Source organism: Mya arenaria, chromosome 10 (assembly GCF_026914265.1).
Source record: "Mya arenaria isolate MELC-2E11 chromosome 10, ASM2691426v1".
NCBI lineage: Eukaryota > Metazoa > Mollusca > Bivalvia > Myida > Myidae > Mya > Mya arenaria.
In genome coordinates, this window is record NC_069131.1 from 16,376,352 (window position 1) to 16,398,582 (window position 22,231).

General features: G+C 34.9%; 3 protein-coding genes and 1 long non-coding RNA gene across 4 annotated transcripts; 3 read left to right on the forward strand and 1 right to left on the reverse strand.

Annotated features, from left to right (window-relative positions):
* The first annotated feature begins 1,153 nt into the window (after window positions 1–1,153).
* Window positions 1,154–10,868, forward strand: LOC128206423 (riboflavin kinase-like). The gene is made up of 4 exons (XM_052908844.1): window positions 1,154–1,297; window positions 3,455–3,606; window positions 4,452–4,554; window positions 6,736–10,868. Exons 1-4 carry the CDS (start codon window positions 1,213–1,215, stop codon window positions 6,882–6,884), a joined length of 489 nt encoding a protein of 162 aa, XP_052764804.1. The 5' UTR covers window positions 1,154–1,212; the 3' UTR covers window positions 6,885–10,868.
* An 887-nt stretch (window positions 10,869–11,755) lies between these two features.
* Window positions 11,756–14,604, forward strand: LOC128206144 (uncharacterized). The gene is made up of 4 exons (XM_052908422.1): window positions 11,756–12,115; window positions 12,586–13,002; window positions 13,317–13,444; window positions 13,616–14,604. Exons 1-4 carry the CDS (start codon window positions 11,980–11,982, stop codon window positions 14,027–14,029), a joined length of 1,095 nt encoding a protein of 364 aa, XP_052764382.1. The 5' UTR covers window positions 11,756–11,979; the 3' UTR covers window positions 14,030–14,604.
* A 656-nt stretch (window positions 14,605–15,260) lies between these two features.
* On the forward strand, window positions 15,261–20,834 carry LOC128205121 (uncharacterized). The gene is made up of 4 exons (XM_052906558.1): window positions 15,261–18,432; window positions 18,719–19,114; window positions 19,508–19,668; window positions 19,896–20,834. Exons 1-4 carry the CDS (start codon window positions 18,306–18,308, stop codon window positions 20,262–20,264), a joined length of 1,053 nt encoding a protein of 350 aa, XP_052762518.1. The 5' UTR covers window positions 15,261–18,305; the 3' UTR covers window positions 20,265–20,834.
* Window positions 18,556–19,501, reverse strand: LOC128205122 (uncharacterized). The gene is made up of 2 exons (XR_008256178.1): window positions 19,285–19,501; window positions 18,556–19,105 (listed from the first exon to the last, which is right to left on the reverse strand). It is a non-coding gene; the product is annotated as an uncharacterized LOC128205122 (long non-coding RNA).
* Window positions 20,835–22,231: the final 1,397 nt, after the last annotated feature.

Consider the following 22,231-nt stretch of genomic DNA (forward strand, 5'->3'; position numbering starts at 1 on the left):
ATCTCTTCGAATACCGACATTTTATTCCGCATCACACATTTACCTCACTTAAAATTCGGAAAACACAAAACACGTTGGACCCCCTGGATAAAGACACTATCATTTTACTACATTTATTCAACAAGAGAATAACATTTGCATACAGAGTCAGTGTGTGTATACCAGGTGATAAATTGCGTCATAAATGCTACGTCGGAAGGCAATAATTTGATTCGAAAAAAGACTTTAAACAAAGATAACTTCACTATTTCTTCACCATTTTAAATGAAACAAAGCGCAGTCTTAAAACACTTCTACAAACCGTTTCACAATACGGCCGTCCGACGGAGCACTGTCAAAACATTATTTTGGATTATTATTTTCGAAGTGTTTGATGAAACTATTGACCTCATCAAATTTCGGAAATAAAACAAATGCGGGGCTCTTTAAGCGGCAAAGACTGCCCTTTGTTTCATTTAAAATGGTGTTGTAAATGAAAAGTTCTCTTTGATTTAAGTCTTCATTTTAAGCAATATTTTGCCTTGGACGACGTCATTTATCACTTGGTATACACACACTGAGAGTTGGAGCTTCGGGATCTACATGTATGCTTGTAACACTACATCGATCAGCAATTAAGAATTAACCGAGGCAAAACTACTAACAGCTAGTGGATTCATTCTTGCACATTGCAAAATAAGAATAAGAGAACACTATGTTCACTTCATATTTGAATTGTTGTCATATCTTCTTCTTCTTCTTCTTCTTCTTCTTCTTCTTCTTCTTCTTCTTCTTCTTCTTCTTCTTCTTCTTCTTCTTCTTCTTCTTCTTCTATAAGTAAGAGCCAAACACAACGAAACATACAACACTATACAACACGTCGATATAAAGATATTGTTGTATGGGTAGAAAATATTTGGTAATACTGAATTGAATTATAATAATTAAAGTACTGTTTTATAACTTACTGATCGATGCTCACGATCTATTGAGGTGTTTTTGCCGAGTGATGATGATTTGCACGACATAAGAAACAGTGTACAGTACGGTGAAATAGTAATATAAGACAAGAACCCTAATCCCCTTTTTACCAAAAATTAACGTAGCGTAACAGCTAGTCCAAGTAAAATAATTATCCGATATTTCTATTGCCGTTTTAACTAAATGTGTTGACCTTGACATTACTGCGATGAAATTGAGTACTATTTCATAATTAGTGATAAACTTATCAAAATGACCAACAAATTACCGTATTTTACCGAGGGAAATGTCGTTAAAGGTTTTGGCCGAGGAAGTAAAGAATTAGGGATCCCAACAGGTGTGTTATTTGTTTTACCTGTGTGTACGTGCATGATAACATTGACCGTGACAGATGTGCTATTTTTTGACACTCAATTGATGACTGTGATATTAATGTTCCACAATATTATTTCATTTATAAAGGTGAAAGTTTGCCAAATCTTCTTTAGGCTAGATTGTTTTTTCTAGCTAATCAGAAAAATAATGTTTCCGGTTTTCCAAACTTAATGTACCAGTGGTTGACTTTTTGCAGAGACTCCTGGCAGGGATCACCGGATCCTTATCATCTTTGGGATTCCTCCCTTAAACCAGGGATCCCTCCCATAATTAAAATTACATTGTAATGTAAAGATCAATCAGGAGCCAGACAATACAAAATTATTTAAATCATAAGATCTAACAACATATGGTAAACTATTTTAAAGAAGACCCACCTCTCATAATGAATCCATATTATGTTCATGACTAAAGTTGGCAACCTTTTCACAGTCAGCAGTCTTTGACTGTTTGGCAGGAGATAAAGTGTTTCCTTCAGGATTGATAAATGCATGCAGTGTGCGAAATTAACCTTGTTTACCTGGTAGCCAATGGGGCTACAGACTTCAAGGTTTATGGTTAAAAGCAAGGAATGATATAACAACTGTCCTATTTTTCTTACTTTACTTTGTATGGATGCAAGTGTGGTCCTGTGTTGCCAGGGGGTAGGGAGGCTGGTGGAGGTTCAATTGGGTGGGGTGTGTGGCAATATGGTGGGTCTTGTCAACCCAACGGCAGCCTGTGAATAATCCAAATTTATTTGAAAAAACAACAACATCCAAACTTCAATATCTCGCTATAAAAAAATATTGACAGTCTGAAATTTGAAATTTGATATTTTAACCAACAAGCCCGATGATTTCATTGCCAGTCTGGCTATTTTAAAGGAATTTTCATAGCCCAGGTCATTTTTTCGGCGCCACAGGTGCTCCTTCTAATGTTAATGTCTCACACTAAGCATTATATAACCATTTTTTGGTATGATCAGGATAGGGTACATTTTTGTATGGAAGTCACATTCAACACTAATATTTATCAATTAGCTTTGGTTAAAGATTATATTAATTGCTGACATTTGGAACCAACTCGCATTTAAATCATTGCTCTGAATAATAATGTGAATAAAAAATTATCCCTTATACAAATTGGAATGTGATGAAAAAAATCATTCGGACAAAACAGTCGCCTTGCCAAATCTTCCTTTTTTGACATCTTAGACATAAGGAAATTCCTGATAGCTGGGACCAATCCACTCCCATTGATTGGAAAAGTTACATGAAAGTTAGGACATGCCTCTTATATTATTCCACATCGCAGGCAATCAAGTCCCGAAAAAAAACAGGGAAATTCAAGATACCCTCTAAAAATAAATTACAAGATGGATTTAAGTATGTCTCCTGATTTACGGGTACCTGTAACTGGATGTGGGAAACAGAATAATGGTAGTACAAATGGTGGACCGTATATTTACAGTTAATTTGTCTTTCTTTTGAAATATTAATGTCTTTTTTTCCATGCATTTTGATTACCAAAAATCAAGAGCATGGGATCCCGCAGAATTACCTGTCTTGCCAAAATAAGAGTTCTTGAAAGTTGGGATCCTCTGGATCCTGGGATCCCGATAGTGTCAAGCGCTTTTTACGGAGAAAATATGGTAAAATCCCAAAAAAATATTCTGTTTTCCCTGACAGAAGAAGGTTATGGAATTCACTACCATCCTACTTTATGCTAAGGATGCAGTATCTGTTGACCAGTTCAAGACTATGATACAGACCATCATACATACATAATTAACCCCTGATATGGACTGTTTTTAAATGCACTGTATAAAGATTTCTTTTAAGGCTCACAGCATTCTTGTTCCCCACATGTTCAGTCACCTAAGGTACAATTATACATCAGAGACTGGTTTAGTATTAAACATACCGGAAGAAGAGGTGTACTCAAATCATTTTTGTTTGTTTGAAAACACCCTTTAGAAAATATAAAGGTCATGTTAACTGGAGATTTTGTTAGGCATTTGGCATTATCTGGTTCTAGGTTACTCATCACCTTAGGCCTAAATGAATACATCTGAGTTTATGGCAATTATATCAAAATCGTTATCTTATTATTTATATGTGTTATATTTTTTTTTCAGCAAATTTTCCAATTGAAATAGTTCAGCAACTACCAGAAGAAATAACTGCTGGGGTTTACTATGGATGGGCACAAGTTGATGAGGGGCCAGTCTTCAAGATGGTCATGAGTATAGGATGGAATCCCTACTACAAAAACACAGTTAAATCCATGGTAATTATTTCCATTGTACAGGTTTCTTGTATCAGGACAGGCATGTATATTAAAATGCTTTACCTAGTTCAACTTTTATTATAATTTTTTTAAGCTTAAAATTCAGAATGCAAGTGGGAACTGAAAAAAATGATGGCTGGAAAATGTGTGCCTACCGGTAGTATTAATTTATGGAACATGTTGGCGTGGCAGTATCTGAAAAGGACAGGGATATTTGTTTCAATATTCTGTCGAAAACCATTGGCTCGATATTGCTTGACTTGATTTTTGTTGGCTGGAACTTGATGTAAAGGACTGATCTTAGTTTATTCTATGTAAGAATCCCCTGCTTGGCTCGATATTTGCTAGGCTTGAAGTATTTCGGCCGGGCCCTAGGTTATCGAGCTATCGGGTTTCAACTGTTATTATATAATCATATTCATTTAAAAGAACGATATTTATAATAAACATGGTTTTCAAGAAAGTTTTAGGGCATCAGCATGGTTTGTGCCCATCGATTTGGTTTTTATTTTGAAAACCTTTAGGCCTATTGGTTAAGGGATAAAATCGGTCGTAGATGTCTTCTTGTTACAGGGTGTATTTATTAAATGATATATATCGTACCTGCTTGATGCTGACATCCTTTTTCATACATACACTATACTGTACTACAGCTACTATAGTTTATTTTTCAAGAAATATGTTGCTTTTTTATTCCTTCGCAGAAAATTTGTCTTCCAAATTGGGAAAATGTAAAGACTAGTGAGGGGGAAACAGCCTTCAGAAAGCAGTTAATTGCATCCATAAACAAGAAAACTACCTGCCTTTTAATAAAATAGTTCATGACCACCTTCTCTCTGTTATAGGAGACTCACATCATTCACAAGTTCAAGGAGGACTTCTATGGCAGCAACTTGAAAGTCTGCATGCTGGGGTTCATCAGACCGATGAGAAACTTTTCTGGTCTTGGTAAGGAGGGCAATTTTATTGGAATTAATAAAGCAGTGATTAAGATAACTTTTGTGATTTCAATTTATTTTTAGCTCAACTATTCGAAGAATAAGGAGAGCTTTACTACTCACCCAAGCGTCGGCGTCACCCCTTGGTTAAGGTTTTGCGTGCAAGCACACATAGGTTAATATCTCAGCAACTACTTGAGGTATTGCATTGAGATTTGATACAATGGTACTCAACCATCCAACCTACTTAATTTACCAAGTTAGATAACTCTAGTTTGCATTTAATGCAAATAATTGCCCTTTATTATTCAACTCAGTAATTCTGGTTAAGGTTTTGCATGTAAGCACACAAAGGTTAATATCTCAGCAACTTCTGGATGAATTGCATTGAGATTTTATTAAATGACCAAGTAAGATAACTCTAGTTTGCATTAAATTGAAATTATGGCCCCTTTTTTATTCAACATAGAAATTCTGGTTAAGGTTTTGCATGTAACCACTGTTAAGTCAATGCTTCAGCAAATACAACATGTATTGCATTGAAACTTTACACACAGGCTCCCAACCATTTAACCTTCTTATTTCATCAAGTAAGATAACTCTATCTTTCATACTATATAATTTTTGCCCCTTTATTATGCGACTTAGAAATTCTGGTTAAGGTCTTGCATGTTAGCACACATAGGATAATATCTCAGCAACTACTTGATGTATTGCATTGAGACTTTATACAATGGTATTCAACCACCCAACCTAATTGAATAATCAAGTTAGATAACTGTGTTTCGCAAATAATGGCCCTTTATTATTACATTTAAAATTTCTGGTTAAAATTTAATTTGTAACCACATATATGTTAATATCTCCACACATCATGTATTGTATTGAAATCTAATCTAACAGTGATCCATGCATGTTTCCCAGAACTTTTCAATCCTTACACTGAAAAGCGGCGGAATAGTCGAGCGGGCTGTCGCTGTCTTTGTGACAGCTCTTGTTTCTGTTTGTTATTTTAATTGTTAAACATATTTTTCACAATGTTGTTGTTTTCCCAAACTTTACATGACATTGCAAGTGCATAGTTACATTGAACCTCCAAAACAATTAACACACGCACATTTTATAACAGAACATATCTACTCTAAGGAATGTTTGGCATGACAATCCCCTGCTGTGCATCTCCTGCTAATTGCACTGATGTTTAAGTAAGGGGCCAATTTCCTGTTTATTTGTTTATTGGCTCAGAGCCATTTAGGATCCATTTCTATAATTAAATCTAAAAAACTGCACAGCAGGATATTCAGATTCAGATCGGAGATCTGATAAGACAATTAGGCAATAAGATTAAGATCAATACACGGTTTTAGGGTGGCCGAGTCACTTATGAAGGATTAAACTTGGCCTTTAAGCTTAAAGAGTAAGAAGGGTCATTTTTGGTAACACCCTTCTCCCTTCATAGATTTCAGCATGTTCATCCCTCTGCTTTTTTAGAATTCAATACTGAAGACTGTTGAATATTTCTGTTGTTTTTATCAAAATACAAACCTTGCATATTTGGGAGTTGACAATCAACTATTACTTCAATTTAACACAATTCCTAACACTTATGGTCAAATTCAAAATGTTCTAGTCCTTTACAGCCTAAATCAATGTGCCGTTTTCTCCATTTTCACCCTGTCCCTCTTCTACAGCACCCTGTCCTATTTTAAAACCCTATTACCTGCAAAAATAAGAGATAAGTACAAGTAACTGTATCCTCTATTAGAGTAATTGAAATTTACCATGAGCTTCAAGCTGCACTCTCACATTGATTGAGCTTTTTTATTTTTTGTCTTTGAATCAGCCAATTTATGTGAATATGCATGAAAACCAGTCATGTAAGACTGCTGACAAAAAATAAGTCGCAGATTTTTATATTTCAGTTTAAAATTGGAATGTATTATGCAGTTTTCTTAAACCGTTAGTAACGGTTTTAGCCATACAACATTAATTTTGGAACAGAATTATGAAAATCTGCAATCTGATCTTTCGTCAGCAGTCTTTTATCACTGGTTTGCAGGATTACCATTTGAAAATACATAAATGGATTGACTTAAACAAGAGAAAATTCTATCAATGTTCATGATAAGAAATTTATGTTAAATGAATCTGACTATGTATTCTAAAGGTACACATGCTTGTTTATTTTCAGATGAGCTCATATCAGCCATTAACAAGGATATATCTGACTCCGAAGAAGCATTAGACAAGCCGGAAAACATCAAAATAAAGACAGACAATTTCTTTGCCACAAAATCGAGAAACACGCAATCAAGCAGTGGAGCAACATGCTGTATATGACGATAAAATGTGTAGAAATATATAAACTGTAAGATAGTTGTGATAGAACATCTCATTTGTTCACATTTTGTTTGACAATCTCTAGATATGTTTGGCAAAGTGTGTATCTATAGATCTTAAGGGAGCAATATCAACAGATTTATTTTTTTATTTGAAAACATTGTATGTTACATAGTATTTATATTTCAGACCTTAATTACTTAGAATATATGAATTTAAAAAGTAATGAAGTGTGTGTGCGTGCGTGTGTTCGTGTTTGTGTGTGTGATTTAGCTTAATTTATTACCGAGAGATGTTCAAATAGCAAAGGCTGAAATAGATCAAATAGCAAAGGCTATACAGTGGTCAAAATTATCACAAGCCTTATTTCTAGGCATATATAGTAAAGCGTACATGTATGTTAGGCTATTTTCCTGTTTTCATGAAAGTCAAGAATTGTTACAATTCACCCAAAGATTTTTTGGCTTCTGTTACTGGACCTGTATTCACTAAAGTCCTGAGACTGAGTTTCAGACTCGTCCTGAACCTGAGTTTCAGACTCATAGTGAACCTGAGTTTCAGACTTATCCTGAACATGAGTTTCAGACATTAGACTCAAAAGTGTTTTTCTTAATTTTATTGTAGAACTGTTAGGACTCATGCATTGATAGTATAAATAGCTGTATGTGTTGAAACTATCAGGTTTTACTACAATATACAGGCCATTGTTAAAAAAAAATTTTTTTACAGAATTATTTATTTTGGACGAATTGGAGAATAATGAAAAAAGCTACTTAAGCCTGTTAAAATAAAGAAGTCACAAAAACTTGGACAGAGGGCTATGACACAATTTTAATGATCTTATTTCATTTGCATACAATTTGGCGAGCTTTTCCAAAAGACTTCCATTACAGTAAATATTTGACCAATTGTAAAACATAGCTTATGGTGCTCAACCCATGAATTATTTTGCCATCTTTCAATGAAACAAACAATTATCCTTATATGTACTTTTTGTCATTTGGAGTCAACTTTGTATCATCATTGTGTGTATATGTGTATTTATTTATTCCTATCACGGACCTATAGGTCCCTGTTTCTATGTGTCATTACCTGTACTGCCAAAAACAAGTGATGAAATGATAGTTTGTTAAAAATATTGCAAAATACCGTGTTTATGAACTGTTTTTAACTTGGAAGCCTTACTTCTGTTTTTATTATAAACATTCAGTTTGAATTGTTTCTTTTATCACATTTGTTTGGGCCTATCTCAATAAAGGGTCAGTTGTAGTCGGTCCTAGTTGTACATGTACAATTGTAGATGGAAAGTATTTTTGTGAAGATACAGCTGAACTGCCCGAAGGATGTCTATGTTAAGAGCAACAGCTGTATCTTCACAAAAATACTTTCCATCTACAATTGTACAAGATTAAATTTTATTCATTATTTTGTAATATATTTTATCGAATTGAATTTGGCCAGTTTTAAAATAATACATTAAAGCTGCACACACACAGATTGAAGTTTTTTTGACTTGGAACGAGCAGTTTTTTGCGTAAATAACTGGAAACCAGTGATAAAAGACTGCTGACAAAAGATCAGATCGCAGATTTTCATATTTCCTCTCCAAAATTGATGTTTTATGTAATTTTCTTAAAACTGTTATTAACAGTTTAAGCCATAAAACATGAAATTTGGAATGGAAATATGAAAATCTGCGAACTGATCTTTTGTCAACAGTCTTTTATCACTGGTTTGCAGATATTTAAGAAAATATTTGCTCATTCCAAGACAAATAATGAAAAAGCTGGAAAAACAGTAAATCTTTGAGAGTGCAGCTTTAAGTTAAGAAAATAAATAATAAATCAATTTGTCGCTATTTGTGTGGTTAAAGTAGCGATATAAGATTTTTGAGGTTACAACTAAGTCTTATAAATGAAACTGGCCCAAAAAGTCTTAATCGGCTTATTTTGAAGAGTTATATATGATTCTATTGTTACATGATTCTATTGTTACTTGTCAATGATATATGTTTTATTCTTGTTTATTTTATAGTTTATATCTTCTAATAAACATGCTTATGGCTTTAAACAGTTGTGTATATGGGTTAATAAGTATATAAAGCTTGAATGGGTAACAAATTTAGTCAGAGCAGTTCTCAGACTTGATGATAGCATTTTCACTTCAAGTACACTTAAATTATTCCAGCCATATTTTGCAGCAATATGAGGAAGGAATCTTCAAGTATTATTATACACATATAGCTTCATGTTTGTGGCAAAGCTACCTTTGGCCGTACTTGATATACTTAGGCCAATTGTATTAGACTAAGAACATTGTTAAAATTAAAACATTTAGGGCTATTCCATTTAACCATAAAAACCCCGGGGAAAAGGCACTTTTAAATGATGCCACCCCCCTACAGAAGCAAATTTACCCTTGTGGGGTCCAAAAGAGAAAAAAAAGACACTCACCTATATACTCTTAAAATATTTGCCTTCCCCCCCCCACCCCGTGGGTTTAATGTGTTACTGGAATAGCCCTGAATGTATCATTGTCAACTTTCAAATCTTTAATAGTCTGAAGGGTTCATGGACACACATGTGACCTGCGATTTCCAATCACAAATATTGATATACCTGATTCAGCTATGCTTGTTGTTATGCCCCCCTTCGAAGAAGAGGGGTATATTGCTTTGCACATGTCAGTCGGTCGGTCGGTAGGTAGGTCGGTCCGTCCTTCCGTCCGTCGGTAGACCAAATCTTGTCCGAGCGATAACTCAACAATTCCTGGACGTATGGTCATCAAACTTAAGATGAAGGTTGGGCCTGACCAGTAGATGAACCCTATTGATTTTAGAGCTCATCGGGTCAAAGGTCACAGTCACAGTGACCTTTAATGGTAAAAGAATTTTAAAGCTTGTCCGAGTGATATTACTCAACAATGCCTAGACCTATAGTCATCAAACTTGACTTGGAGGTTGGGCCTGACCAGTAGATGACCTCTATTAATTTAAGGGGTCATTGAGCCAAAGGTCAAGGTCACAGTGACCTTGAATGGTAAAAGGTTGTCTGAGTGATAACTCGATAATGCCTGCACCCATGGCCCTCAAACTTGACTTGGAGGCTGGGCCTGACCATTAGATGACCTTTATAAATTAAAGGGGTCATTGGGCAAAAGGTCAAGGTCACAGTGACCTTGAATGATAAAAGGTTATCCGAGTGATAACTCAGCAATGCCTGCACCCATGGCCCTTAAACTTGACTTGGATGTTGGGCCTGACCAGTAGATGACCCCTATTGATTTTAGGGCTCAAAGGTCAAGGTCACTGTGACCTTGAAAGTAAACTCGACAATACCTGGACCTATGGTCATCAAACTTGACATTAAGGTTGGGTCTGACCAGTAGATGACCCTTATTGACTTTGGGGGTCAGAGTGTCAAGGTCACAGTAACCTTTAACGTTACAAAAATCTAACAAATCTTTTCCCAGTGATATCTCAACAATGCCTGAACCTATGATCATCAAACTTGATATGTCATCTTTGTTAACTTTTTTGCTATGGCAGTTAAATGGATGCACAGGTAATCTGCAGTATTTCTAACCAGATTTGGGACAACTTCACTTGTTTTTTTATGCATATTTATGATCATAATATGAACTCTTTCACTTTTAACAGTTAAAAATGATATTGTTTATGGTGTTAATGTTTACAAAGTTGAAGAAATGGCCAAATGTTAATTAACATGTGTATACTAAAACAAGCAGTCATTTTCTATGTATCATTTTATTATTTAAGCTTGATCATCCGTACACAAAAAAAACTAGATCCACAAAAAAATAGATCCATGTTTTTTCTCCATAAATTGCATATTAATATATGTATAATATTTTAATAAACATTCCATGATAATAAACAACTGTAGATAAAAACAAGTCTTGAAAATGCTGTTTGTTGTTACTGGCCATGTATTTGCTGATATTGCCAATAAACCGTCAACTGTTGTCATTTACTTGTCCATAACTTTTCCCTTCCTGTGTTTATATCATAAACTTAAATGCGGCATTAAACCAACAAACAATCGTAAGAAGTTTTTCCATGATTTACAAAAAACTGAAACTCAGGATCAGGACTTACAAAAAAAGAATATAAAATTTAAACACAACACCTTTTAATAAAGAGATGATACGAATGTTAAGTCATATTGTGTTTCTATTTTTTGTCTTCGAACGAGCCAATTTCTGCGTAAATATCTGCAATACAGTGATATAAGACTGCTGACAAAAGATAAGATCACAGATTTTCATTTATCCATTCGAAAATTATTGTTTTATGGCTAAAAGCGTTACTGACGGTTTAAGAAAAATGCATAAACCAATTTTTGAACTTAGATATATGCAAATCTGCGATTAATTTTTTGTCAGCAGTCTTATAAGACTGGTTTACTTGCACTTTCGCATAAATTGGCTCTTTCGAAGACAAACAATAAAAGAAGTTGGCAAAATGTTCAATCTGTGAGAGTGCAGCTTTAAGACTTATATGCATGTAAAATAGTGAGATGAGTTCAACAGTTAAGAAAATTCTGTTACATTGGCCCTAAATCAGATTAGATTGAAATTCTATTACAATAATGTTGCAAGGTATGTTCATGAATTTCCACGCTCGGTACACAAGAAATTGTGGAAGGAATTGTTTACCTAAGAGAGCTTGCTAGTTTGTTTTATACTCTATCCATGTATATATTTTATATAAATAAACGTTCGATAAAATCGCCTCTACTCCAAAATTGCTTACGCACATACGGGTAATCGTCTGCTGGAAAAGGTAGATGGGGATCCCACGATAACTATTAATATACATGTAATAACTAAACTGCATGCTGTAAAATATTTATTTACCTATATAACTTCATTAGGTGTGAGGGTGAATTCAGTTCGTATTTGGCAGTTGAACGATTAGGATCGCTTAAAAGAGAAGATATTTTAATAGGCTCAACGTTTCATCAATCATTTATACTGAGTTGAATAACTGATGATTCTATAAACATTGGAAAATATTAAGATGATTAACAACAAAAATTAGGTCAAAATTGCCGTGGAAAAAAATCATATTGAAATGGATGCTTCGATGGTAAAAGGCGAAATCGGGAAGGACATTTACAGAAACTCCGCGGATGAACAATTCCATAATTGTTCGACAAAATGTGAACCGCCGAATTGGAATCCGAAAGCGTGTCATTATTACTGTCCAAGTATGTTTTTTTAAAGTTTTTACTTTGATTATCGCGAAATATTCTAGCTGTTTTACATCACAGGCCTCTTTATCATTGTTTGTCACTAAAATGTTGGTTAACACATCTGAAGATATTTATAGTGCCTTTGATTTACAAAAAAGAAACAAGGCCTCATTTTATGTACCCAAAATGGTTTTAATCAACATTTTAGTGACAAACAATGATTCAGAAGCCTGTGTTTTACATCATTTGACTGTTTTCAATTCTGATTTAAATTTTAGTTAATCATACTGTCGATATTCACAAGAGAGACAGAACTTTAATTTTATCACATGTGTTCCGTAAATTTAGCTCGTTGTTTTTAGGTCACGCTAAGATAAATATATATACTACTAAAAATAGTTAATATTATTATCCACCCAGTTACTATATTTAAAACCGATGGGATCCCTGCAGTGTATGACACACACTTTATTATTATATTTCAGATTACGTTCCCAAAACAAAGGCTTTACTCACCACAACCTTATCCACTACATCTACAACAAATGGAAGTATATCACCTGTAAATAACCCCGACCAAAGTGCCCTCATCATTGTTGTGGCTGTAGTCGTAATTTTAATAGTATTGCTTGGATTCGTGGCATATTACTTGATCAACAAATCAAGGCAGAAAAGAAAGATTCCGAAAGTAGGTATCGAGGAAACCGGCCAGAATCCTACTGAAGAAGCTTTCGAGCTTACTGTGATCGACGAGACTGCCCAGCTTATGCCTGGCCAGCCCGGTCCAGCGCAAGCGGCGACTACTTCCGGTGACCCTAACTCCGGTACGCCCTTAATACCTGTGCGTGACCATGAAGAAGAGCGAGGAAGTTTCATTCCGGAAGCGGTATCTGATGTTGACAGTAAGTTCAGAGTTTCATTATTGCCGCAAGAATTAGATCGATATTACTTAAGTTTAACTTATTCCGACATTTTGGTCAATATATCTCCTTTTCCATTACTTTCAGAACTTATTCAATTTGACTGGCACATTCATTAAAACCTCATAAATGTACATGTATCATTTGTATTGCACTATTTAGATACTTTTGTTCGTATCGTCGTTTTCCAATACATGCGCATGTATATCACCTGGAGTCGTATTGAATCCAGTTACTCGCTGTTCGCTGTGTTATCTATGTAGATGATCAAGTTTCAACTTATTTATAACTTTCAGGTGAGGTGGACGACATAAATGAATCACAGACTGATGAAGCATTGGCAAGGGAGGCTCAGTGTCGTCAAGACCGTCTGTGTGCTGATAAGGAACGTATAAAAGACGACAACGCGATAAGGGGAAAAAAGGTTTGTGATAGAACACTAGCTAGTTTGATAAATTTAGAAATTAATACACGAATGTAAAATGGCTGAACTACATCGTATACAGACTATTGGATTTGAAAAAGTAGCAATTTTGTAAATGACCAGTGTCAATTTATCATCTTCAAGGTAAATTATTACGATATTTATTAACAGAATGCACGGAGGATGTTTGGTGAGACAGAGCCTTTGCCTAGTGATCACAGTGACGACCCAGGCACAGCCAACACAGCCGCCGACGATCAACAACCGGTAAAGAACTCAACCTCATTTAAAGACATGAGCGAAGCAACAGCGGTTCCTGAGACAAAAATTCCAGAGGAGAGCCAAAAGAGCACAAATCAAAGCACAAGTCCACGATCACAGAACTCATCTAATAATGCGACAGCTCCTTCTAGCCCGGCCACAGAGTTAGTGCAATCCGTGCTCAACGAGGGGCAACGAAGAATGCACTCAAATCGGTCTTTTGTCCCCAGCAGAAATAATGTTTCTCTAGATCACCATGACGACGGGAAGCAAACTGAAAACGCTCTAAATGGACAGACCTTGAATCAAAGCGTAACGCACTGAGACGTTTGTGTGATTTCAACACCATTTCCTCGCGTGTGTTCATCTTTTCATTCCTGTTTATGTTTCAATACATCTATTCTTATAGTTCATTAACTGTTTCTTGTAGGCATTATAAGCTAGGTTAGTGATTAATTTTCTTAAGAATATCACCAATTCATTTCTTTTCCACCATAGGACCAACTTATCAACGATCACTTTTTCTTGTCATTATAATATCTTTTTTCAAAACTAAGAACCGTAAGCGTCCATTAGTACAATCACAAAGTTCTACTATATCTTAAATTGTATTACCACCTGATAATTGCTCAATTATAGCGATTCTGTGATTCCATCTACATATTAGGTATCTTATTTATTTGGTATTTAAGAATTAAGCTCAATAGTTAAATGTTAATAATAATAATATTCTTGTTTGTTTTTGTTTTTGTATATTTTACTCAATATTCTGGTCAGTTGTGTGGATGTGTTCATATTGTTCATATTGCATTTACATACGATACAGTGCTTTCTTTATACCATTGTTACATTTTAATATTGCTATTCATCAACTCTTTGTTAATAAAAAATAAGAATTATGACCTTGTTCTGCGCATTATGTGTATCGAGGGTATGACATTAGACATTTGTTGTGGTGGTTTACCAACAAACCCTAAAATTAGTAACACCATGGATATTCCCGCAGGTTTACACTGGTTTCCATGTACCCTTTTGTTGGTCGTCGTCTTACAGTTCTTAAAATAAACGCTGTGTAATCGGTGCAGATATGACTTCGAGGGGTAAGAAATACATGTACTTTCAAAGAAATATAGGAACTTAACCCTAAAATTAGTAACACCATGGAAATTCCATCTTTGACTGGTATCCATGTATCATTTTTTCTGGTCGTCGTACTAGCGTTCTAAATATAAACATTGTGTAATCGGTGGTTGCTGATATGTCTTCATGGGATTAGAAATACATGTACTTCCATACAAAATAAAGCAACTTAAATATCCGTTTTAACAAGGAAGCAAATGAAATACAGTAATGTCTTACAGTTTTGTTCCCAATCAGTGGTTGCGAGGTCTACATGAATCTGTGCAGTTAGTCTGGAGTTCCTTCCCCTAACACTATCATGATCGGGTCAGGCAAAGGACAATAATGGCGGCGCCCAGTGGACACTATAAGTTTTTCATTTATTTTACTTTTGTTAGTAGAACAACGGCATTTAAACACTCTTAATAAGTAGAAAATATTGGCATGAAATATCAGTAAGCAGGGAACCAGACTACTGTGCTGTATGAGTGTCAATAGGAACACCTAGGCCAGTATTGTAAACAAAGCAACCGAGGAAAGTCAATGCGTCACAGGCAAGCGCAACCAGTATCACTCAAATCGAATAATGTTACAGCTCCTTCTAACCAAATCAGTGATGGAGAAGGGACTCAAACCAGCAAAAATGTTGTTGCTCAAGATGACCATAAGCAAACTGAACATGCTGTCAATTGACAGGGCCCGGTTCTAAATGTAACACATCCAGGGGTTTATATACTATATTGAATCTACAAAGTATCATGTTTTATTCATTCCTGATTATATGTACGAATACACTCTTGTAGTTCATTGGTTGCGTTTCACCGACATTAATGATTGAACATCTGACACTTACTGAGCTATTACTCCGTTAATGTTAACGAAGTCCAGAACATCAGGAATGCCATCTGTTGACCAGTATGGCCTTTTCAAATTGACATCGCTATAAGTTTGTCACCCCTAAATAAAAATGCATCCATCGTTTCCCCATTCCAGTTTGTTGGTTGAATTGTATTGGATGTTACTAATGCGCACTAATTTGCTACACATTGTCTCCCTCTGCTACAAAACACTTTGCTCCTTGATGCCTAGTAGCTTTTGCTTGGAACATGGTGTGAAATCTAAAAATTGATTACAAAAAACTGACAAGAACTGTATTTTAACTGCATTTGAATCAGCATTATTTGATTCCCAACCATTTTGACTTAGCAACTTCAGGGAGCAAAAATTCTTATCCAAATCACAATATTTCAGTGCCTTAAGTCTTGATTTTTCTACAAATATTAGATATCCAATACCACATTAAATGCAAGCTATTTTAACTAGCTAGTATGGTATAGAAGTATTAGTAAGACTCATTTATTTATCAAAATGTTATCATAAATATCCTATAAGTTTGATAAGTAAGTTATGGAAAAAATCAGTTTTATTAGGATAAGACTTAATTCACTTAAGAAGCTACTGCAATAACTTATATCGCCTTAGAATATCAAATATTAAGGTAATCATTTAACTTCTTTAAGCACAAGTTACAATACATAACTAGGATAAGGAATATTTCATAAGTATTTAAGAAACCGAACAAATAAAAACACCTAAAAACTGTATTCTTCAGATGTGGCGTAAATAAATCTTCAAAATTATTTGGATTTCATAGTTTTTAACATGTACATGTATAATGCTTACTGTTGTTGTTTTCTTGTTTAAACCATATTTGATTAATAAACTGCCATTGTAAGTGATTTCATTTCACACTGTATTAGATCGAAATAGTTTATATCTTTATTTGAGTCTCGTCCATATACATACTAAAAGTTACATGCAGCACATAAAACAAGTATATGGCCTTTCTATACAGAATTACAACAAGAGACTATTTGACAAATAAACAGAACATATGATTACAAAATAAAATACTGTTTTGCTATTAAAATAGTTTGTGGTTAGGATGGGAATGTGTAAGCTTACGTTGTCAACCGGCATTATGCAGGTCCATGTCATCCGAGGATGGGCCAATGGGATACCACGGGATTTTGACACATCCAGAACACGTCGGGTAATCATTGGAGCCATAACATTTTGTTATGTGTTGAAAATGCTCCAACGCGTCTTCCGTTATAGTGCCAATGAGTGGAATATGGATGTAAACAGTGAGTAAGGTTTCTTAATTTCATTTTTAGAGGTTTATACGAGTAAATTTAAAAAAAATGGAGAATGTAGTTCCACATAGGAATGGCCATGAGTTGTTCTAAATGTAAACGTTCTGAATAAAATTTAATATCTGATCGTCTAGAACTTGCATAACTTGCTAGACGTTAGTGTTGACAACGTAAAAATCTGGATTTTCGTAATAATTGTTCTCGTACCTTAGGTTTAAGCATTTTCTTTACATGTGTGTGGCTTATTTATTGACAAAAGGTTGCCGCGTTACAAATTTTAGAACTTTATTTGTTATACTTGCTGCACCATGCTCGATTTTCTGAACGTTGTGGTGCCAATGAATAGGTTGTGGTGCTCATGAATAGTAATTTAGTAGGAAGCGAATTGTGAAAAAACTGTAGCAATTTCATAACATGAAAATTAACAATTAACTGAATTAATATCATGATCGATCTTTTTAAAGTATGACCTACTACCACACAGCTTCGCGGACTTTAAGGTTCATTTGGTGTCTAATAAATTAATTCTTGATAGCAAATGGTCGTCGTAATTCTAATTCTGTATTTGCAGGTATTATAAGGCAAAACTAAAGATTGTGTTTACATATTTTCAAATGGGTGTCTTTAAAGGAAAAAGGAGGCGGGGCTATTCATGTCGAGGAAATAATCACTCAGTATTTCAAAATTTGCAAGAAAAAATATTTTACAGTCATCTACCTAAATAAACAAGCAATCCCTTGCCATCTCAGAAAAAAAGATTCCTTCGTTTGCATTGGATGATTTCACTTTTGTGGCTAGATAATTCAGCATGTATTACTGGCGGCGAAAGAAACCGTGCTCGTATTTTTTTTCTAATGCTGCACGGGAGGAATCTTTTTTTCAGATCAGATATTAAATTTTATTCAGAACGTTTACATGTAGAACAACTCATGCCATTCCTGTGTGGAACTAGATTCTCCATTTTTTAAATGTACTCGTATAAACCTCTAAAAATGAAAAATAAGAAACCATACTCACTGTTTACATCCATATTCCACTCATTGGCACCATAACGGAAGACGCATTGGAGCATTTTCAACACATAACAAAATGTTATGGCTCCAATGATTACCCGTCGTAAAGAAGGATTGGTTCTTTACGTTTATATAGCAGTTATATAACTTGATATAAACTTCTTTCAGTCGTTGGTGTCTGTATGCACCTGTCGCTCTTTAGCTTTAAAAATTAAAAAAGAAAAAATGAAAGGCATACAGTTTCATTAATCATTGGTACTGAATGATTACTTTAGAGAAATTATTAAATTAATTATTTAAAGAAAAACTCAAATGGATAATTCAATATGTGATGGCGTCGTGGGAAGGGATTTTTATGTAAACCCAAGCACTGGACAGAAAAAGTGTTGTCAACCCTTATGTGACAGAAATGAGAAAGCTTGTGTAAATCGGTGTCCATGTATGGTTATTTATAACTTCGATTTTTTCTTAATCTTAGATATAATACTTGCCTTTGATTGTTTATCAGCATGTTAATTATATACATTATTAACATTATAATGTCGGTAGTGATGAGGGAGAAAACAATAATATTATTTTATTTTTAACACTCTTAACTTCATAAGATATAACGCGATAACAATAGGTCACCATTTAAGCAAACAGAGCGTACAAACTGTAAAATTCAACTGTGTGTTAAATTTTAGAACATGGGATCCCACTTTACGACGATCCTCTTTTTTCAGCGTTCATCCACAGTACGACAGAAGTGTTAACAACGCTGTCTCCCGCTGCGTTCGTAGAAAATGAAGGCATCTCCACTGAACTCGTTATTATACTCATCGTGTCATTAAGTGTTCTAATTATTGCATTAAGTTTATGTGTGGCTTGGAAGCACAAAGAAATCTACAAATTCATCACAAATTTATGGGGGGAAATCAGAACAACGACACCAGGCGTTCCTCCTTCTGATTCCAACCAAGAGGAAATATGTCTGATTAACATTGATCCTTTGCCGTTGAATCCCGGCGCTCCAGGCTTCGATCCATCTGTCTCTGTCGCTGGACCCTTAACCCCGGAAAATGACCCAGGGACTGAGGACAGTCACGACACCGACATTACAGACACGGCATCTGTCAACAGTAAGTTAACAACATTTACAATAGTCTAAAATATAACACATGTTACACGGGATTCTTCTAATCCATAACTTAATTCGTGATGTATTTGCCATATCACAAATCGTCCAATATATGTCAACGTACAATTATTTGGACTACATTCACACTTGATGAAACACATTTACATATACCTTCTGTTCGTAAATACAATAATGTGTCAATTTTTATTCCTTCCATAAATTCATAACGTATTCAAGCAGCACAGGCAATACACATCTTAATTAATAGTTTAAATATTTATCCGTTTTTATGTGTTTTTTTTTAATCATTTTTAATATAATAATATCTTCACGTAACTCCCTTTATCACCGAGTCAAGAATGATCAAACTTCTTGTTCTATATTTACTTTGTAGACGATCATGCTTCAACGAATTTGGGACGACCAGGTGTGACAAAAGATGTGGATTCGCTGCAAAATGATGAAGCCGTGGCAAGGGAGTATCAATCTGAAGAAGACGGTATATCTGCTAATGCGAAACGCAATAAAGACAATGAACAGACCAGGGTGAAAAAGGTTTGTTAAATAGCGCACTAAATATACAATAAATTAGGAAATTAAAACAATTATTAAACATAGCTGATAAACGCCCTTTAGCGCGCTGGATAAGAGTAGTATACAGATTATTGAATTTTGAAAAAGTAGTAATTTTGTAAATCAGCAATGTCAATGTACTAGTAACCAATGTACCTTTATCATTGAATGAATGAAACTTCATTATATGTAATAATGTTGTTTTACAGCAAGTCGGAATGCAACTTGGGGGAACAAAGCCTTTGGATGGTGAAGACGAGGTCACCTACACCGACACTGATCAACCAGGACGGAGCTCCACCACACTTGGGAGCAGCAGCGAAAAAACATTGCAAACCAATCAAAGCACAAATCAATTCCCAGAATACTCTTGCCCATTATCAAACAAAAACAATCCTGTGTCAACTCATTCTAACGAGACCGGGCTAGCTCATTCCACGATGACCGAAGAACAGAGGAGAAGAGACACCAACCCTCCTTCAGACACCAGCACTGTTGCTCAAGATACTGAAGACGGGTTTAAACAAACTGAAAATGTGCTCAATGGACAAACCCCGTTTTCAAATGTTATTTCTTAAGTGGTTGTGATAATAATGTTGTGTCATCCCATGTGATCTGTTTGATTTATATTTGTAAATGATCTGTTATAATGTGTCTCTGTTTTTGTACATATGTCGCTATTTCAGCATGCTTAGCATTATATTTGTGTGATTGATTTTAAAACAGTAAAAGTTTAGATTCATTTTATATAAGTCAATATTCATTATAGTTCATTATTTTGCAAATATAGTACATCGTATGTATTCATAAATCTTCCACATGCGACTCATAACGAAAAGGTATGTTTTGTTACCTTTGAATATTGCTCACCTAATTGGTTCTGTGGTTCCAAGTATTTTTTACATATTTCTTTGGTTGTGTATAAAATGCTCAGTAGTTAAGGAATTGTGTTGCTATTCTGCTATTATTGCCTGATATACTGTTATAAATATGCTATTATTCTGCTATTTCTGCCCCATATACCATTATGCATGGGAATTGCATTTTAAAATAACGATTGCATATGTTCATATTCCCATGACCGTTGGTCTTTCATTTAAACATTGTTACATTGCATTGTTTATAAAAATAAATAATATTTATTTCTTTTTCATGTTCCATGTGTTAGATTCTTTAAGAAAACAATAACAAGAGTGCCAACATGGCCCGCAATCGCCCACTTGAGTCAAACTTTTCAATCTTTTTTATGAGAATAAATGAGTTTATTGTTAAAGGCAATGGAACAAGGAATCAAACAATGATCGAGTATTGTCAAATCTGTAGTGGTTAAGGTCATCGAAGCATTACATTAATAATTGTTTTCAAAACTGTTCATTCTGTCCAAATTCATTGCTGCAGCTTCAACAATAAGAAAGAAGGTTAAATGGTTACAATCGAGGTAATCTAAGGGCAACATTGATGTTAGTTTTCAAAACTGTACACATAGTCCAAATTTAATTACTGTAGTTTAAAAAAAGGAGGAGAACACAGGTTACAGCAAAGGGCACCCAAGCACAACACTGATATTTGCTTTCACAACTGAACTGTGTAGCATCAAAAATAGAAACATGGTCAAAAGGGATGGGTCAGCTTTGACCCCAGGGGCATTAAACAAACTTGGTATAGGGGCATCCTATGATGCAACATAACAAATATCAAAGGTCTGGGCCTTGCGGTTTGAGACAGGAAGATTTTCAGGTTTTCAAGACCATAGGAATATTGTGTCCCCAGGGGTTGGGGCAATTATGACCCCAGAGGAATAATTTAAAATTATATATATAATCATAATTATGAAGTTAAATACACAATATCAAGGGTCTTGGCCTAGCGGTTTTAGACAAGATGATTTCCTTATATTGTGACCCCCGGGGCGTGGCCAATTTTCCCCAGGGGTATAATTTGAACAATCTTGGTACAGGTACATCTTGTGATGCTACATATCAAATATTGGGTTCAGAGTTCTGTATGAAATTCATTCCTTAAACCAATTTTAAACCAATCTTCAAAGAAACAGCCCCGTAAAGTTTCATCAAAATTGTCCGAGCAATTCAGGAGAAGCTGTTGTTAAAAGCAAGTGTTGACAACGCACGACGGACATAGATCGATCACAAAAGCTTACTTTGACTACTTCGTGCTCAGATGAGCTTAACATGCACTAGTTTGCAACTCGTTATTGTGGGAAGGCTAGTACTGGTATACCACAAACCATAAAATTAGTATCAACTTGGGAAACTCCGCATTTATTTTTAGAACGCTAATTAGACAACAACCAATGGAAAGCTACGTAATCGATGCTGATGTCAAGCGTGGGATTTCTCGCAAGAAGCCGTTCAAACATGCTGGTATGGCTTCGTGGTATCAGAGTTGTGACTCCTTTTAAACAAAATATTACAACTTCATATTGTCCTTTATCGAAAAAAAATCAAATACAATGTAATATAATGTTTGACAGTTTTGTTAAGATTGAGAAAGTGTGGCCACATATAGCTATTAATTGAGGAAAATT